The sequence below is a fragment of the Tasmannia lanceolata genome, unplaced genomic scaffold (genome assembly GCF_043159265.1).
Source record: "Tasmannia lanceolata isolate RefF3 unplaced genomic scaffold, GAP_Taslan_0.1 ptg000015l, whole genome shotgun sequence".
NCBI lineage: Eukaryota > Viridiplantae > Streptophyta > Magnoliopsida > Canellales > Winteraceae > Tasmannia > Tasmannia lanceolata.
In genome coordinates, this window is record NW_027518692.1 from 43,847,941 (window position 1) to 43,868,451 (window position 20,511).

Below are 20,511 nucleotides of genomic sequence, written 5' to 3' on the forward strand. Positions count from 1 at the left end.
GGGGGCATACAAATCCGCTCTCACCTTTGAGTTTTTTACTTTAGGAGCTTAAGGCTTCTCTTTGGGTGACCTCCTTGGTCCTCCCTTTTAATATATTCGATTGCCTTTCAAAAAATAAAAAGGAGCTTAAGGCTAATGCCGTGGGCTCCAGGACAATGCAACGCATTGTTTGCATCTGTAACCACGCACGGTGCGGGCCAGTGGACCGTTGTATGATAGAGACGCTTGTGACATATTTTGGTGCATTTGTATTTCGTGCGTGCACAATCGTCGGCATATAGGTCCTTCATCACTATTAAACTCCAATCCTAATCGAGATCATATGCGATCAGTTTATGATTGGTAAAGGTCAATCTAGATCTAGCATTCCTTGAAATGTAGGCTAGGGATTAGGTACATATCAACGGTCAAGAAAATCATGACCATAGGTTTGCCATCTGTCACGAACCAACGATCGCAGTCTAATAGTAAAAAACTATAATGTAGGTCTATAAAAGTCCACTAGCCAACTAGTGAAATTATAGTATGGATATACAGATTAAAACTATAATGTCTAGCAAAACAAAAACTAGTTTTATCATCAAGCTTGTCAAAATTTGAGGGTAATATGGATTCATTACCGATGGTGCATTTCGTAAATTGATGATAGTTGGAAGAGATGGCTTCATTCTATTCTGAAGGCAACTTCACGGTAACCAAAGGCACACCAATTAGACAATTGGTGGGAGCCAATATTGTCAAAAGGAAAGCGGTGTTACTCCAACAATCTTAAGATACAGCTGTTCGAAAATAAAGTTGAAATGATTACAGGCATGTCACTGTTGGAAAAATAGTTGATGATGAGAAAATGAGAGTTGAGATGCTTCAAGGCGCGTCGCATATGTCGTGGTTCGCCTAGGCAGGCATCCGACAGTCCAATGGATCCTCTGAATCCGAACTTTAATGGATGGGATATGTGCATACTAAAAGAGATTCATGGATGCGTTTTGGATATCCGAAAATTATTCGGATAAGATCTGAACTTGCAAACAAAATCTGATGGACAGTCACAATCCGAAGCTCTTTTTAGAAAAATACCCTTATAAAGTATGTAATAACATATGTAATGTGTGGGGTATTTTTGTAAAAGCGAATAAATTTCACATTTTTGCAATTTTGTGATGGGAGATATATTTTCACTCCCCTACATTACATGCACGCTCCCCTTATAACCTGATTTGACGTGAAAGGTGGGCAACTTTATGTCAAATCGCGTTATAAGGGGAGCGTGCAAGTAATGCGGGGTGGGGGTGGGGTGTGTGAAAATATCATCACCCTTTTGTGCAACCACAATAACTAGAAAGAAATGAATTAGCATCTTCGTACGCCTTAAAGCCTAAACCATACGATCACACCAATCTTGATCAATGGATCGGATCAAATCTCATAAAATTTAAGCGCTCTAATCTCTCATCACGACGATGTGAATGCAACAAAAAAGTGCTATTAGCACCTCATTGCACACGCCACGCATCTGCGGCACCTCAAGGGACGGTGCAATGGTCCCACAATCTGTAAAACTTTTGAATTTCAAAACAAGAGAGAAAAGTGGAGATACTTATAAAATCCTTTCTACTTTTCTCACTTTCCAATGTGAGACTAAACTTTTAATCTTCCCACAGACACTTTTCACCTCTTTCTAAAAACAACCATTTTTCAAATTTAAAAACTGTTATTTTCAAAATCATTTTTTTATGTTGAAGGGGGATGATTTGAACTCTTATGCATAAATGAAGGTATTATTGCATCATACTTACTACTCTTATGCATAAATGAAGGTATCTTACGATTTGAACTTTCATTTAGTGAAAACATGTCAAAGTTGACCTAAATGATTAACATGGAATACTTATGCTTAAGGATTGTTTTTTAAAGGGGAAAGCATGGTTTAGGGTTTACATTGGAAGATGTACTAACTTAACTTTTGCCTTGGGGGATGATTTGTTCGCCCCCTGTAGGATTATGCGCCCCCCTTTTAAAGTGATTTGACGTCAAAAGGTGTTGAAGTCTGCCCACATTCACGTTAAAAGGGTGGCGCATAATCCTACAGAGGGTGAAAAAATCATCTCCCTCTTATATTTTGCATGTTCAAAACATAGCAAAGTACATTTGATTTTATCAAATTTCCAATGCATATTAGCTAGCTGTACACTATAATTGGTTTTCGGTCAACTGTGACGGTTTAGCAGGATAGCATTAGGGCACACAATGAGTGGCAACCTTGAGATGGAGCCGTAGTTGGTTGTCTAAAAATAATTTTCCATGAATTACAGCATTTAAAGATATATCTTGTGAACCGACCAATTACTCCAAAAGCTTAAGCCTTTAGAGTTGGTGTTTTTTAAATCTTTTATACATTAAGAGGCCCCCCTTATGTGTGGCTCCTCTTTTTAGGGTTGGCGTACAAATGGCACATGTGTGCCCCTCTTTTGGGTTGGCCATTCCATGTGGACTGCTAATATCAAGGTCTGAAACCAGGACCTTTGTTCTGATACCATGTGAAACAACCAATTACTCTAGATGCTTAAGCGGTTAGAGTTGGTGTTATAACATATCTAAAACTGTTATAACAATTATATAGGTAGAGAGGGATTTCGCCGCTGAGAACAGCAACACAGGCTCACTTTCCAGCCGATTTTGACCTATTGATTTACTTCATCTCAGGGTGGATGCAAAAGTCAGTTGCAAAACTCCTTTCTGTCCAATTCCATAGCAAATCGCGTGTATACATATGTAATGTAATACACTAAAAAGAAACGTTCCTAAAGGCAGGTACTGGGTCCCACAATGATATTTAGAATGTAAACAACAAAACCCCCACAGCCGTTTTCCAAGTGACAAAAGCCATGTATTCTCAATGATATTCATTGTTTCCAGAAAGGTAAAGGAATCGTAGTCACATGCATCATTAAAAGTTGGTTGATTGATTGATTAAAGATTTTAAATTGGTTTTTCTCCTTTGTTAGGTGTCATTGCCTGTAACCAGGTTAGGTGGTACGTAATGACAAAAGGGGGGGCTGGAAATGAGTGGGATATCATTTTCAAGAGGAGGGGGTGTATTTAGTAATTTTAAAAGGGTTGAATGCTAGGAATGGTGACAGCAGATAATTTACCTATAAATACTTAACAGCAGAAGATGATGACAGCATCAGTGTGAAAAAATATTTGTTATTGAACAAACTACAGAGGTGCTCCTCAGCATCAGTCAAATGGAATGAATGTATGCAAGCTCACATATACATTTTATATAGTTGTCATCAACAAGGAGAGAATAACATCAATCACCTTATTGCTGACAGTTCAAGTATATGTAGTGGGGGAATCCCAACCCAAATAATACTTGTCTAATTTAAACATTTTAAACACAAGTTTAATACACAACAACATTCCTTTTAAATAAAACACATACCTCCCATTATCATCATCTAACTGTTCTGGACGGAGCGTCCCCGAATAAACACATCCAGAAAGAGGGAGAGTGATCGCATCCACAGATCAAACACTTGAGTTCCCTGGTGTTTCTAAAACAAGCAAGGACTACCTTATTGTGAAGATATCAATATAGAGATCAACTCTGATGATGGAAATAATTTTGTTGATCCCTCCACCTCTCTCATCGCACCAACTTATAAAGAATTACAGAGCACTGCCGCTACACATGGCGAGCAAGCTCGACCTACTGAGCAGTATAAATGGACTCACCCACCAAAAAATGCAAAACAACCTTCGCATCTATCTACAGACTGCAGAGAATCCCATCCAAGCCATTCAAGTATCCATCAAATAGTCTCACCACATTCTTGTGGTGACTGATCGAAACACATCAGACAATCTCCTGTGTATCCAAATGTAATTGCTTCTAATCAGCTAATTACAGTCTAATCCACATTCCTCCAATACTGGGCCATTCGACTTGGCCAAGAACGGATCAATCCGAACCCACAAAAGAGAGAAAATTGAAGCAAGGAGAATCGACCAGACGATGATAATAGTGGGTGTCCTGTTTTGCCGGCCCAATAGACCTTTGAGGAAAGGATAGAGGTGAACGATCACCCAAAAGGCAAAGAAAAGCTTACCAAACAAAGGTCCCCACGATTCATATCCATTGTTTATCGCATTTGAAACGCCAGCAACAACACCAATTAGGTTTATTATCAGAAGGGTCGTGGGAGGGATAAGCAATGTGGTCCACTTAAATGCGTAAAGTTCTGAGAACTCTGCATCATCTCCAGCTTTTGACGTCACGGTGAAATTAGTATCAATACCAGCAAGAACCTTTAACAGGCCTTGAAACACCGCAAAGAGATGAGCAGAAACACCTCCAATAACCCAGAACTGCTCGTTTCTCCACCAGGCATCAATGCCAACACCACTCCATCTCATTTCCAAGAGACTCGTAGCAAAAATACAAATGAAAAGTGACAAGAACCATAAGCTAGCCACATTGCTCAGCTGCATAAGCAAACAAAAAAAAGCAGAAATTAGCAAAATTTAAAACTCCACAGCAATGGAGCAGCCCTCTATCATTAGGCTTTGTGGTTTGTGAATCTCATACCTCTGGAGTAATAAATTTGCCAGTGAGCAGGCACACGGCAGGTAAGGTACAATAGGCGAGCAATGGAATCGATGTCCATGGATAAACTGTAGCATTTATGTAAGATAACCGCTCTAACCATCTTAAACCACCTCCGTACCCATACCAGAGAGGGCAATGTCTACTCAAGAAAATTTCTACAGATCCAAGAGCCCACCTGAGGACCTGATTAAGACGATCAGAAAGATTGATGGGTGCAGATCCTTTAAATGCAGGCCTTGATGGAATGCAATATATGGATCGCCATCCATGGCAGTGCATCTTAAAGCCCGTCAAGATATCTTCTGTAACAGAACCATAGATCCATCCAACCTAAAAAGGGAAAAGTTTTTGTTAACATAAAATATCCAGCAAGAAATGTGAGGGACTCTAGTCTAGAGAAGGATTAAAAGTAACGTTACCACTCAGTCATCTTTCAAAATAAATAAGGTTAACATTACCTCTTTTCCCCAGTCTGTCTTTTCTTCATATCCACAGCTAATGACATGGATGGCTTCTTTCAATAGAGAAGCTGGGCTAGCACTTTTCAGGGCCCCACCGTCCTCCAGCAGTGTAGATGCGACAAAAACAGGAGACTGCCCAAATTTCTTTTCCAACTTTTGCTCAGACAACAGAGCTGATTTCTCACTCTCAATCCCTGCAAAAAGTTCATTCTAAGTCAACACACAAAACACGGGAAAAATACAAAACCCATAACCCATTATTTGTAAACGCCATGAAAATACAGAGGGCACAACTTTAACAAGAATAAAAAAACCAAAAATTCTCTCAAAAAGCACCCAGGCTGAATACACTAACAAAGAAATGTTGAAAATGGATCTACAGCTCTGACACACTTAAAACAAATTCAAACATTCAAATATATAATAGTCTATCATTGTTTTTAATGAAGTTTTACATCCTTCTAGCCAATATATAAAGAGCAATACAGTTCCAAATTGATTTGAGACTTTTGGACAAAAAAAAAATCAGCCAAGTCGAACATCGACTCTGCCAAATTATTATAGAACCAGAGAGTTTGGACCTGGCAACGAAGGTTTTGGACAATGTTTTTTACAGAGCCAAATAACAACTTGTGTATAATTATTGTGGCTCTGGAAGAAATAATGTGAACCAACGAACAGTTATTCGAGTCATCCCAATTCCCAACCATAGACAAAATCATCAAGAGTTCAGTTGTTAAAGTAACATAAGCATGTGCAGGACAATTTTCTTTCTCGAGTAATTGCACATAAAGGAAAACAATTTTCTTTCTGGAGTAATTGCACAAAAAGTACAATTAAAACATGAGGAATGCTAAACTCAAGGGCACCCCTTTGGGCTAAAGACACCAAAGTGCATTTATAATACCACCGAAAAATGCAAGGCATTAAATGCCTATGGTGACTTTCCAACGGGGGCACCCTTTCATCTTATTTATGCAAAGGCGCCCCTTAGTTTAGAAGCAATGTAAACCCAACCATTGGGCACTGGTAAAAACGCATCTTACCTTCAATTCCTTCTTCAATCCGTTCTAAAGCAAATGCAGGTGCGGCTGCATCTTGTCTCCTAGAGTTTCTCTTTTTCTTTTCTTGCTTAGCCGACGCAGCCTTTTTCTTTTTCCTCCCAGAAAAACAGCACCCACAGCAGCACCACTTAGGCAAACAATTGCAGGTCCTTGTAGGTGGTTTCTTTGTTTTTGGAGCATCATATCCATAAAGCGCATGTCTTCTGAATACGCATCCAGTGCCGACATAAATGGGTCCTTGAATTCCATCTAAACCTTTCATGTTGATCTGCACAAGGAGATTTACCATTGTTCTCATTTGTTTTAATTGATAAAAAAAACAAAAAGATAGTAACCAAGGAAAGTAGATTTAGAGTTGAAGATATTTATACTTACGTCAAAGAATACGGTGTTCCTATTGGCATATCGATCATTTCTATCAATACCGTCAAATCTCTGTGGAAACTGCACATAACACACTTTCTTTCCCAATAACGGATCCATCATAAAACACATTGCCTCTCGGAGAGCCTTACTGTTGTTGATATAATGATCACAATCCAAATTCAACAGATAAGGTGCATTTGTGAGCACAGCAGAGACTCTAACCTGCCATGATATATGTGTAACGAGAAAGAAAAGTCAGAAAAAATTTATCTCATATGTAATTTGGATAGCAACATGGGTATCAGTAGGCAATTTCATGGGATTTGCTAGGCAATTTCGTGGTTCACTTTTGCATGAGAGAACAGCCACAGAGGCTCACATTTTAGAAGCATATTCATTTAATTGATATGAGGTGACTGTTCAACCCTGCAAAAGTAAGCCACGTAATTGCTTTCCATGAAATTACCTAGCAAAACGCAATTTTTTATATACTCAATCGTGCATGTTAGATACAGGAAAAAGTGAATCCAGATAAAGTGAAAAATAAAAAAATAAAGTGATAAACAGAAATACATAATAACTACATAAACAATAGCTGATAAAACATGAAAAATTGGCTGAAGGTTTTGGGCCATAATTAGGCCAGCTTTCTGAAGTGTATCCAACATGCATCTCAGACACCTTTTTTCTTTTCTTTTAATGGTAGTTTCATTAATACATTGGTAATTCCTACATCAGGAAACATCTAAAAAGGTGAGTTGGAAACTAAAGGGGATGATCAGTTACCAGAGAATTCATAGCACCAGCCTTTTTGTGGTGGTTGAACCCAGGTCTTTTTTCTCTAGAGACGTACACCAGGCGTGGCAATTCATTTCCATCTGTATCATGTCCCCCACTTTGGCCTAAAAAGACCTGAATTTCAAGAAATGAAGAAACAAATCAAATGAGATGTCAAAAAAGGAGAAGAAACTAAAAAAAACCTGTTTGGATTGCAGGAATTTTTTCAGAAAAGTTTGCAGAGAAATATTTCTAAAATTTTCTACTTTTCAACACACAAAATAGGATAATCTGAACCATAATCTGAACCAGCCCTATTCAATTTTTACTTGCAGGGACCTTCAATTTATGATAATATCCCTCTAAATTAATCATAATCATATCACTTCCCTCTAAATTGTGAAAAGAAAAACATTTTTCCAAGAAAAAATTTTCCATCATAAATGTTTTTCTAGCAGTCTAAACAGGGCCATAAAGGTATTATGGTTATGAAACTTGAAATACAGACCTGAATCATCCCAGGATGATCTCGGACATTATTCCCAGGCCATGGAGTCCCATCCTGCATTGTCCACCCTTCCTCCGGGACCTTCTGAGCTTTTGCAACCAACGAGTTGATACGAACCTTGAACTCCTCATACTCTCTCTGTATGAATACACAAATTCAGCTTGTAAAATTTAACATAAGGTACCACAAGGGGTGGGGAGAGGCAAAAGCTAACTGGATCTATTTGAAAGTTCCACACCTTCATTGCCCTCCGCTCCTTGACAAATGAGGGTAAAACTTTATCCTTTAGATAATCTATCTTTTGAACAAAATACCACTCTGGAGCCCGTGGTTCAATATTGAATTTCTTGCAAAATGGAACCCATTTCCTTGCAAACTCTGATGTTTCAGATAATGCTTCAAATGTCAGCATTGCAGCACCATCATCAGAAACATAGCATGAAACTTTGTCAACAGGGTAGTCCACAGCAAGAATGGAGAGAACCGTGTTTGCTGTGACCAATGGCGGTTCCTTTAGAGGATCCACCGTACTCACAAATAAATCAACTGGGCAGAGTTGAGAAGGCTGGCCTTCCTTCTCGTACCTACATGGATCACATGTTAGGAGGGAGGTCAACGAAACTGGACAATATAGCAAAACAAAAACACAATAATCAACACTGACCTTAAAGAGAGTCTGTCAAGATAAGTTTCCCGGTCAATGGGGAGCCACTTGGGGAACTGATCAAGAATCCAAGAAATAGCAAACCAGATCTCACAGATCACAGATATGAGCCACAGTGCATAAGCATCATTCACGGGATGCATAATCCGGTAATGAAAGAAGAACCCAACAACTATGAGTCGGATGATAATAATCATCCTATATGGGTTTATTTGGCTGGATGGAATGGGCAACTTTCTCGACAAGGGTTGTCTAGCCTCATCCATTCTGATCAAGAAAAAATTTAAATATATAGATTTCCAAGAAGTGCAATTTAACTGAATAAAAAAGAGTACAAAACCCAGTTACCATAGCTGACGAGAGAAATGCCTCAATTAAATTATAAATGCAAAATGAAAGATCATATTTACAAGGATCGGCATATAACCATCAAGTTTTCAAGATCTTAGTGAGTCTGGATCCAAGAATTTAGAAGAAAAAAGAGCCAGTTGACATACTTGCCCATCAAAACAGTTATAATTGTACAGCTGAATTGGCAATACATATCATATACAAACAATAACCATCATCATATAATGAACCATGTTTTTGTAATCTATAGAAAGTGAAAGGACCGATAGGAGTACAAAAAATCACCTAATATTATTAATCTATCAAAGTATGCACAGTATTATTTTATTTTTGGACGGATCAAAGTCTCTGCAATTACATAACTGAATTATCAAGTGCAACATAAAAAACATACTTACCACAAATAATCCATCATTTAGTATATTGAAAATAATCGTGATTATATGATCAATCAAGTTTTGAAATCCTAGAGTGTTCTCAACTTTTGATAATACAGTACAAAACATCTGAATATATGCAATTACACAATTGACCAACTACAGCATCAAAACCATCATATAATACATATTTTAGAGGGGCTTCAAGGTCTTATATCATAACTAATCCATCAAAAAATTCACAATTATGCCATGAATTATCAACTACAACAATAAAAAGCATCATTGCCACTATTATCATCGGTAATCCATCAAAAGTTCTAGATCCTAGAGAAGTGTCAAGGGCTTACAAGGGTAGATCTGGTCCATCACCGTCATTATCCCAATCTTTGCCGCCATTTTCATTCTTCATGGCATGCAATTTCTCTTGCTTTTGCTTCCAATTCTCCACTCTCTCCTTCCAAGCAACACTTCCATAGCCATAAGCAGCCAAGTCTTTAGAAGGATCCATGGATCTGGGATGCACTGTCGAAGAAGAAAAGATCCAAGCTAGGTAAAGCACTAACCTTCCAAAGAAGCATCGCATCTCAACAAAGAATTTACTGGATCTAGAAGTAAATTTGGGGGAAAATATGAAAGCACAAAACTTGTTATAAGGACAGATCAAAATACCTGGAACGCTAGGATCTGAAAAGGGAAGGGGGTGAATCCTTTTCCCTCCACCACCCATGAAAGCAGGTACCAAAGCATGCTGTTCTGGAGGGATATCATCAACCTATACAATCAATAATATTCATCAAACCAAAATTAAGAGACAAAAAAAAATCATAAAAAGGGACGACCCAGACCCATATATGAGGAATACATTAAACAATAATACCCAAAGACACAGAATAAGAACAAACTAATCAATAAAATGGAAGATTTTCAAGTACCACTTGACCATTGGTGAGCAAAGGGACTTGAGGCATTGTATGAACTACTTGAGGCATGTCAGAATCACCAGATCGGCCATAGCTCATGTGACCTTGAAGCATAGCCTCTGCAAGGTACTGTATATCCTGATTATCCCTCCCCGCAAAATTGAACTCATTCTCAAGATCATCAACATCATCCTCTTCTTCATCGCCCGCAACTCTAGCAGACCCTGCAAATTCCAATAATTACCCAAAACTCAGAACACAAAGAAAACCCAAAACACCCATGATCCAATTTCCACAAAAGAAACAAAATTGGAGAAGCAAGACTCCCTCCCTCCAAAACAACCCATAATTTCCAAAAACCTCTTAAAAACCCAAACTCCAAATTTCCAAAAACCTCTTAAAAAACCCAAACTCCAAATTTCCAAATTTTAAGATCTAGCAAAAATAAAACAAAAAAGAGCATTACCCTTTAGACGTTTGAACCTGGTTTTGCACTGAGGGCAGACCTGATTTCCTTCTCTACGCTCATACTCATAACAAGTCCTACAAACTGGAAATGCACACTCATTACAGGCCACAAATAGCTCTCCATCTACAGTTAGCCCAACATCATCACCACAAATGTGACAGATTTGCCCACTTAGTTGTTGCAAAGGCTTAGGCTGCAAGAACAACAAAACCCTAATGTCAAAATCCAAGACCCACAAAACTCCAATCTTTCCTCACACAAAATAAAATCATCAAACTTACCCCTGATTCCCCTTCGCGACGAATAACCACTAGCTCATTCCTGTTGTGAGAGCCTGCAACTAGCCCAGCACTCGCCTCCATGGATCAAAAAACCCAAATAGATAAACCTGGTTTTTTTTTTCCTCAGATCTATAGATTTTCCTACAAAATTAGCTTAAAGATACAATCTTTTTGCAATTTGGAAGAAACCCTTCGGAGAGAGAGATCTCAGGCATGGAAATGGAAGACCCCCATCTGAGTATGTATGAGATGGGGGAAAAAGAAAAGGTCTGTGAGAGAGAGAGAGAACCAAAAGCCCTCTTCTCTGATATTATGCCTTGCTTAGGAATGAATCACCCATTAATAAAAACACCTCTTTGAGTAAAAACGTATAGCATCTTAAATGCAGAAAAGGAAATCCAGCCCAAACTACAACACTGCCATTCTTTTTTTCTCTCTGCAGCTTTCGTCTGCCACTCGTTTCTGCATTTATCAATATCTCCGCCGACACAACCCAACGCGGCAAAAACAAACACTAATAAAGCTTAAGAGAGAGAGAGATGAGAGTTATAAACATGGGTAAAAAGATAAAAATGGGATTTTTTAACTGGAGGAAATTTTATGGGTCAATGTCCAAAATCCAAATGCATAAGAAAAAGATATTATTGAAGAAAAAAAAATTCCTTTGGATGAGAGAGGTAAAGAGACTTTGAAAAAGAAAAAATTACAAAAGAATGGGGAGAGAGACAAATTGGAAGAAGCAAGGTGGTGAGGAAAAACATAACAAATGTAGTGAAAAAACAGCTTTGCACATGTGGGTTACAGTTGGTCACATCGTTTCTTTTCTTTTCTTTTCTTTTCTTTTCTTTTATATGTTCGTCATCTCTATTCTATAGACCCCACCTTATTATTTCTCTCTCAAACATCTATATATCGGATGATCCTGACCCTCCGAGTTATAGATGTTTGCATAATCTATAGTCCCTCTATAGATCAGTGGGTTAGGATCATCCTATTGAAATTATTTATGGGGAACAATCTATTTACGTTGTGGCATAACAAATGGACAGTTTGGATCATCCAGTGGAGTGGGTTGTGTACGGTAGTTCTTGAAAATCTCTCTCTCTCTCTCTCTCTCTCTCTTCTTTTGACTTGCTTTTTTAACATATTTATGTGGATGCATTGCTTGACTGACCCACCGACTTAGCTGGAAAAAAGGCCTCATTCTTTATTAAATAAAGGCACTGTCTTAAAGAGATGCTAAAGAATGTAAAGATTAAAAATTGGGCCATACTCCGTTCAGCAGAGTTGAGGAACACCCCGAATTGAACATTGGCTGATTGGCCAACAATCTAATGGCTAGGATTGTCTAATTCGTGAGTTTTTTTCTAATTGAAGCCCATTTATATTGGCCCTGTTCCTCCAAAACTGATTATTGGACTCTCAATCACCTATCATTTTGGGTCCAATATTAAATCCTGGACTCAAATTCCAAAACATGGCCCAAGGACTAAAAGAGTGATGGGTTTGTGCCTAATAATAGCCCATTTGGTTCATGGCTTTGAATGGAAAAAATGAGTATAAAATTTACGAAAACACTTTGAAAACGCAATCCCGTCTTGAAAATAAAGACAACAGTGGAAATGACCGGGAATTTGGTCATTTTCACATTATTAAATGCATTTCATGGGATTCGAGCTCTCTTCATTGCCTTCTCGCCAATGTGGCACCAATAATTGATCCCCCTCTTCTTTAACAGAACAGATTCCCATTTTGCTAGCTCTAAAATTTATTTCAAGCTCAGTTTACTTAATGACCTTACTGAAAATAATGTTGGGGTAAAAGATGTTCCCAAATTACTATTGATATTTTACTGTTTGTGTGTTTGTCAGAGCCATTGATCTACAGACCCCACATACATGTCTTAGCCCAAAAACCATCAATGTGAGAGAGACCATCAATGTGGGAGAGTCATGATGGGAAAGACCAACTATTTTGATTTCTTGCCTAACAAACCATCAATATTAGAGGCCAATAGATCTAAAAAATGGCCCTGAACGGTTGGGTCATGGCAGCTGTGACTATGATCTTGAAAGAGCCCCAAGGCTTCCTAGCAAACCCCTATTCTTTTTCTTTTTTGATAAGATGGTCTACCTCATTTGAAAGATCAAAGCAAGAAAGTTACAGTTCCTTTTTGTTTCTGAATTTTTTTTTGCTAATGATACAAGGTTAAAATAAAGAGAGCACTTCAATATCACCTTCCAAATTATAATTTACATATACAAATTTGCTATACATAAGTGTAGATAATTCAATTGATATCCAAACTTCCATATTTTGATAATAGTGTTGGTAAAATCCTAACAAATAGCTCTATTCACTTTGAACCATTAAAAGCTAATTCAAAAGGTGTAAACCAAACTAATTAATGCCACTATCAAAATAGGGTAGTGGGTAGAGAGAGAGAGAGAGAGAGTATTGATTTTCTTAAGATTATTTTTCTGGTAGGTAGGCTGGGATTGAACCTCCTGCCTCTTACCAATTAAGCCAGAGGCACAACTCCAATGCTCTTAAAATTAGGTACAACATCATCTTCGTTTACCTTACTTCTATAAAAATTTAAGGAAATTAATGAGTATCAGAAATGACTTGGTCAGCAAATACTTTTAGAAAATAAAGAATGTCAGATGCAAGGTCTTCAAATGCATCTAAGGCGTGTAGAGACTAGAGAGAGACAATGAATAATTATCTGTTTTGAATATATTCAACCGAAAAAGCTAAGAGACTATCCAACGTATGTTAGTGAATCTGCATATCTTGCGTCTGCTGCTAGCATTCCCCCGTTAATATTTTATATAAATATATATTTGTCAACTTTTCTTTTATATATTTTTTTATACAAAGAAAGCTGGAGGCAACAATGCATTGGATACTTAGGTACTACCTTCCAATTGATTGAGACTACATTCCACGCCAATAGACTGTGGGTTACGTGTCCTCGCCTATTTATTTTAGCAAAAGCTCAACCTCCTTCGCACTGATAACTTTCACAAGGTCTATGCCGATATTGTACGATCCTCTTCTTCTTCTTCTTCGTCTTCTCCGGGGGATCTTGAGAACCGATTTGTGACTAGGGCTGCCCGAAATAACATGGGTCAGGTTTAGAAATCATGGGTCTTGGGTAGGGTTGGATTTTAAATTGGAATACCGGACTTAATCTTAGGTAGGGCCAGGTATAAAGGGAAAAAAAAACCTAAAACTCGAAAACCGACCCGACTCGTATGGGTGTACTGTCACTTTCTTAGAGATAATATCTCTTGAATAATATAGAAAATTATTTTCCAGTATATTGATACAATTGTTTTCATTGAGGTGATCATGTCTGTTATGTGAAAATATAGTGTCCTCCTTAAATTTATACACTTATGACATAAATTTAGAAATTTCTGGTGTGAAGATTTGTTTTTTTTTCCTACAATTTTTAAAACTAGTCACCATCATACGCTAAAAAATGAAAACCCGGAGAAACGATCTTGGGTACGGTTGGGTTTACGAATCTTGGGTTTTCCTATAAAAAATAAGACCCGACCAGACCCAAGTTGCACCCCTAATTGTGAGTCCAAAACTTGTGCCCAGAAAATCATCTCTATAAGATGATCATAACCCTCCAATTTGCGGAGGTTTAAAATGGAGTGCACAATATAGAAACCTCGGTGGGTTGGGACCATCCTATATATGGAGAAGATTTTCTGGGAAAGACCTATCTACGTTAGGGCCCGACAAATGAATGATTTAGATCACCCAAACCATGTGAACCACATCGTATTTTTAGGCTGCATGTGCATGCACGACCGGTCAACTGTATAAATTGTCCCAAGTACTAAAATTTTTGTTTAATTTCGAGTCCAATAATGGGCCTTGCACTCACAATCAGTTCTCCAGATCCAAAACAAACAGGACCTTAGTATTTTTATTGGTAACTTTTCTCATTACTAATCCTTGAATGTGTCAAGAATGTGACTTTTAGACTACATATTCAAGAGAGAATGTGATTGATTATTATATTTAAAATTCTTTGGATTAGTTGAATAAAAATAATAAATGGGGTATTTTCAAGTAGGGGTTTAGTGTGCATTACATTAGTTTAAGAGATCATTCTAATTATACAAATGGTATATACTGGCTTAAAGTCAAACCATTCATCATTCATGAAGGCCCTGTTTATATTGCAAGATAAACATTTATGATGGAAACTTTTTTCTTGGAAATTTTTTTCTTTCAATGATTTAGAGAGAAATGAAATGATTATGATTCATTTAGAGGGATATTATCATAAATTAAAGGTCCCTCTAAGTAAGTATTGAGTACGGTTGGTTCAAGTTATATTTTTTTGTGTTTAAAAAATAGGAAAATTTAGAAATGTTTTTGCTTTCCAAAATTTTCCAAAAACACTCCTGTAATCCAACAGGGCAAACGAAGTCGGTGGAAATGCTGGGAAAGGGTGTAGAAATGTTATTTCCCATTTATTTAGATACAGTAAAACCTAGTAACACATGTAAACCATATGTAATCTTCTTTTGACAAACCACCTTTGTTTTTGTTCTGTGTTTTAATGCTCAATGGAACCAGACTGATATGCACTCTTATCAAAATTATGGGCCACCCCTTATCAATGGGTGATGATATTTTCACTCCCCCAGCATTACTTGCACGCTCCCCTTAAAACGTGATTTGACATAAAGTTGCCCACTTTTCACGTCAAATCAAGTTAATAGGGGAGCGTGCATGTAATGCAGGGGGTGAAAATATCATCTCCCCTTATCAAAACATGTGTTGTAAAATGATGGCCCCATACATGCTATGCGTGAGGTCCCCTGAAATTTTAGATTGCTTAAAGGTGCTCAAGAATAGTGATATGCAATATTCAATACACAAGTATTCTCTATCTTACGCAATTCAGCTTCCTTTATTCTAGGTCCTTGATGTTCTGTAGTTCCTCTGGGAAACCTATGGAAAAATTTTCCTCAAAACTTGAAAGAAATATTTTTGATAGAAATTACCACAATCAACATATCATACTGGACCAATGCCAAACATATGAAATCTTGGCCCATTGTTGATGTAGAGTGATGGGAATGAGTAGACCGTATAAGCAAACACAAAGCTGAATTTTGGAAAGAAATTAGCTTTTACAATGCATTCAATTTTTTGCAACTTTTGAAATACTAGAAGATACAAATTTGACAAGAAATCAACCTTTTCTAAGTATATTTCTACCTAGGGCTGCAACAGGGTCGGATTTTTCAAAACCCTAGCCCAACCCTGGATCCCATTATCTCGGCCTGACAGGGCCGGAAAACCTCAACCCTTACCCGCCCTACAGGGTATTGTGCTGGCCTTGGCCCGCCCTGATTGGCCCTGATTGGCCCTGATTGGGCAGGGTTGGGCCGGCCCTAATTGACCATAGTGCAAATACCTATTAAGAGTGCCAAAAATAAAGCAACCACTTATCATATGGAACAAAATGATCAATAAATAGAGAAAGGGAACAAAATAAGACAATATGAATTCAATAACATGACGGCAACAGAGACAATTAATAATAATAATCTAAAGAAACATCAATCCAAGATAATAGAAAACATTAGCAAAAGAAACATGCACAGATGGTTCAATTCTATAATAGAAAACTCAGGGTCGAGCCGGGTCAGGGTACCCGAGGCATTAACCCAAAACCCGCCCGACCTGAGTCATGGTCTAAAAAAATGAGCCCTGACCCGCCCTCACGGTTAGAAAATCCAGCCTGACCCTGTTCGGGGTCCGGGCTGACAGGGCCAAACTTGCACCCCTATTTCTACCTATAAGAAATGATACATAGCTCTTATTGATCAAGAATATTTTGCTTTCGTCTTGTAAAATCATCAAGGCTAATTTATAGTTAGCCCTACCTCTAGCTAACGGTCATAATTTATAGTTAGCCCTCTTTGGATCCCCCAAATATGGATTGATTTATACTTTCAAGAACTTAGATCGAATTTTCTCTCTATAGAGATTTCTCTTACTCTGGAATTCCAATTTGCTTCTTTCAAGGGCAATCCCCATTCTTTTCATGTTTCTCTTTCCCGCTTTTATGATCGGTAGAACTCCATCCAGAGTTGTTCTTTGCAATTCGGCCCCTTCTGATTTCATGAATTCCTCAATGTTTCCTTCATAGGTGTAAGCCACAACTACATACATTTCATTAGAAATTAATGATCTTTTAACAATACCTTCTAAAGGATGGCTAGTCCAAATTATTGACCGAGGTATGGTCATCATTTCTGACGCCTAAATATCTAAATTTTAATTCTATATTGGAACCTTCTGGCAACAACAGTTGTGCAGTGGCGGTTTATTCTCTTCAATTGTGTGCACGCAAGTTTGGCCTAATCAATCTGTCCCTCATCAAATTGTTTATACCTCAAATAAAGTTTTTTGCATAGAAAAAATATTCAAATCTCTTGCCGAGATTCATATTGTTTTGAAAAATTATAGACTTGAGAGGGGATTTTTACTTTGAACACTTCACACGTGCTCCTTGAACAACCAAGTCTTTTGAAACTTGGTGAGAGACATAAACTTAAGAATTGTTGTCCAATATTCCATTGGAGGAAATGAAAATTATCCTCGTTCGTCCTATGAAAAGAGAAGAGAACACCTAGATTATTTCATCAAATGTGAATCGCAGATTGGACCAAATGTACATCGAGCGGATTTGTCTTTCGTTTTCATCGTCTTCCAATGAGTTTCCGGCAAGTTTGTTGAACCCTTTGGAAACCTCTTGCCATGAACTTTCCAATGAGAACCTTGCTTATTTTCAGCGGGAAATGATGGATTTAGAGAATCAAGGTTTGGTGAAAATTGGAGAGAAATTGCCCTCAGGAGAAAAACTCCCTCTTATGTGTTCGGTGACCAAATAGGGCTTCGGTTGGCCGAAGAGGGTGTACTTGATTTAAAAAATAAAAATAAATAAAAGAGCTCGGTCGACTGAAGCCACCGAACACAGCGTACTGGATTTTTATTTTAGTGGATTCAGTCGACCAAATAGGTATCGGTCGACTGAACCAGGGATTTCCCCAGTGTGATTTTTGAGCCGTTTTAGACACTTTTTATGACACTCTTTCACTTCAAAGACGAATGTTTGTGCCCTTTGAGACGAAATACTCTTTCGCCTAAAGATGAATGGGTTTGTGCTCTTTAAAGATTCTGAAAATTAAAAGGTGTTGGATCTTAGTTCGAGGTATGTAATATTGTAATATTGTAACCTTTGCCAATTACTTGTATATATTCTTTTCATGATATTTGCTTTGTGTATTATGGATACTTCTTGTGGAGGCTTAGGTTATTATTGTGACTCCCGCTAATGGGGGTTAATATGTTAGCCCTGTCAATAAGAGATTGTGATGCCACTGACTGATGGCGGATGCAGTGTGCCTTTGTAAACCACAGGGCTCTACAGGGTTTTGTGGCTGAATGTGAATGTGAACTAAACCTATGCCCCGAAGTGTTTTGTTCGGCATATGATATATGTGTGATTTCTTGACTCTATCAAACTGTGACCATATGAAGCTTTATCCATTCTTCATGTGTTCAGAAACTTAGTTTTTTCTAAGTCAAATTGCATCATACCCTATTGGAATTCTACTGTGATAGATCAAAGAGACTACCCTTAGAATATGTGACCCCTTTCTCACCTTGTGATTTTAGCTCGTATTAGGGCTGCAACAGGGTCGGGTTGGGTCTGGTTTTTCAAAATCCTAGCCCAACCCTGGATCCCATTATCTCGGCCCTGACCCTGAGTCAGGGCCAAAAAACCCCAACCCATGGCCCGCCCTACAGGGCTCAATGCTGGCCCTAATTGACCCTAGTACAAATACCTGTTAAGAGTGCCAAAAATAAAGCAACAACTTATCATATGTAACAAAATGATCAATAAACAGATAAATGGAACAAAATAAGACAATATGAATTCAACAACATGACGGGCAACAGAAACACTTAATAATAATTATCTAAAGAAACACCAATCCAAGATAATAGAAAACATTAGCAAAAGAAACATGCATAGATGGTTCAATTCTATAATAGAAAACTCAGGGTCGGGCCGGGTGAGGGTAGCCGAGGCATTAACCCAGAACCCGACCCGACCTGAGTCAGGGTCTAAAAAAATGAACCCTGACCCGCCCTCAGGGTTGGAAAATCCAGCCCTGACCCTGTTCGGGCTCAGGGCGGTTCAGGGCTGACAGGGCCAAACTTGCACCCCTAGCTCGTATCATTCATTGTTTAGCTTTCTATTCTTTTGGCATGCTTAGATCCAGTTATAGTAGTACTTTATTACTTTACTGAGCATTCACTCACCCATGGTCTTGTGGAGGAGCAGAGGTAGGAGCGTAGTCTTCTATTATTTGGGGATAAGGGTGTCAATTTTGGCTCGGGCTGGGAAGCTTGCTCAAGCTCGGCTCGAAAAAAGCTCGGCTCGAATCCTTAACGAGCCAAGCCAAGCCGGCTTGCCAGGCTCGTTAAGCTTAACGAGCCGAGCCCGATTTAGGCTAGGCTCGGCTCGGCTCGGCTCGTTAAGAATTTAATATATTTAAATATATATATTATATATTAATATACATACTAAAAGGGTTATCCAGGGAGTGAAAGGGGAGGCAAGGCTCGCGAGCCTGGTTAGAGCCGAGCCGAGCCGAGCCTAGCCGAGCCTGGTTCGAGCCGAGCCTGGTTCGAGCCGAACCTGGCCGAGTCTGGTTCGAGCCGAACCTGGCCGAGTCTGGTTCGAGCTGAGCCTGGTTCGGCTCGAACCTGGCTATTTAGGGATTTAGCCACATTTTCTTAACTTTTACTTAGAGTGTATTTGATTTGATTTGATTTGATTTAGAGTTGATGGATGTTATGATTTTGTTTTACTTTGGGATGGGAGTGAGACTTTGACGGTTATCTTTGTTCTATATCGATGTAAAGACTTCTACATATTATTTATACGCCTGGTTATATTCTTGTTATTGGCGAAATTGTAAGTAGTATGGAATGCATTGTACGGCGTGAGTTTCGGCTTGCAGGTGTGCGGCACTGTCATACGCTGGGCCGTGGTCAGAGAGAGAGAGAGAGAGAGATTCTGTGAGTGTTGTTAATATGGTAGGACCACCATGATGTTCGTTTGCCTGTGAAGTTGGTCATGTGGCTCGTGCAAACCAGCCCATCCTTAGATGCTTGTTGGATGCCATATTCTCTCTAGGCAAACATCATGGTGGTCCTACCATATTACCAACTCTCTCTCTCTCTCTCTCTCTCTCTCTCTCTCTCAAATATCCTTGTCAGCTTTGAAATGAGATTTTCAGTAATCAATGTTTTGGTAGCTTGTTATATCAATATCACAGCACATAAAACAAAGAATTCCATAAATCTGATAAAATCAGACATGCTTTCTAATGGAAATCTATCAAAGGTTAATAAAGTTTCCCACATATATATATATATGGGAAAAGTGAGTATGAGCGGCCCCTCATATAAAATTAAGCTCTAACAAGTGTTCGGACCCACTGATAAAAGCTTATTGAAGCCGCCATGTAACCTATTGTCTATTTTAAACTTATCAATTTGATGGTTTCTTTATCTTTGTGGTGCATATGGCATA

At 38.4% G+C, this 20,511-nt stretch overlaps 1 protein-coding gene across 1 annotated transcript; it reads right to left on the reverse strand.

Moving 5' to 3' along the window:
• Positions 1–3,260: 3,260 nt before the first annotated feature.
• Positions 3,261–11,361, reverse strand: LOC143847458 (putative cellulose synthase A catalytic subunit 5 [UDP-forming]). Its single transcript, XM_077356277.1, has 14 exons — positions 10,857–11,361; positions 10,573–10,768; positions 10,119–10,330; positions 9,856–9,958; positions 9,534–9,708; positions 8,456–8,722; positions 8,030–8,375; positions 7,792–7,929; positions 7,293–7,418; positions 6,516–6,728; positions 6,123–6,408; positions 5,074–5,270; positions 4,595–4,945; positions 3,261–4,491 (listed from the first exon to the last, which is right to left on the reverse strand). Exons 1-14 carry the CDS (start codon positions 10,935–10,937, stop codon positions 3,907–3,909), a joined length of 3,276 nt encoding a protein of 1,091 aa, XP_077212392.1. The 5' UTR covers positions 10,938–11,361; the 3' UTR covers positions 3,261–3,906.
• Positions 11,362–20,511: the final 9,150 nt, after the last annotated feature.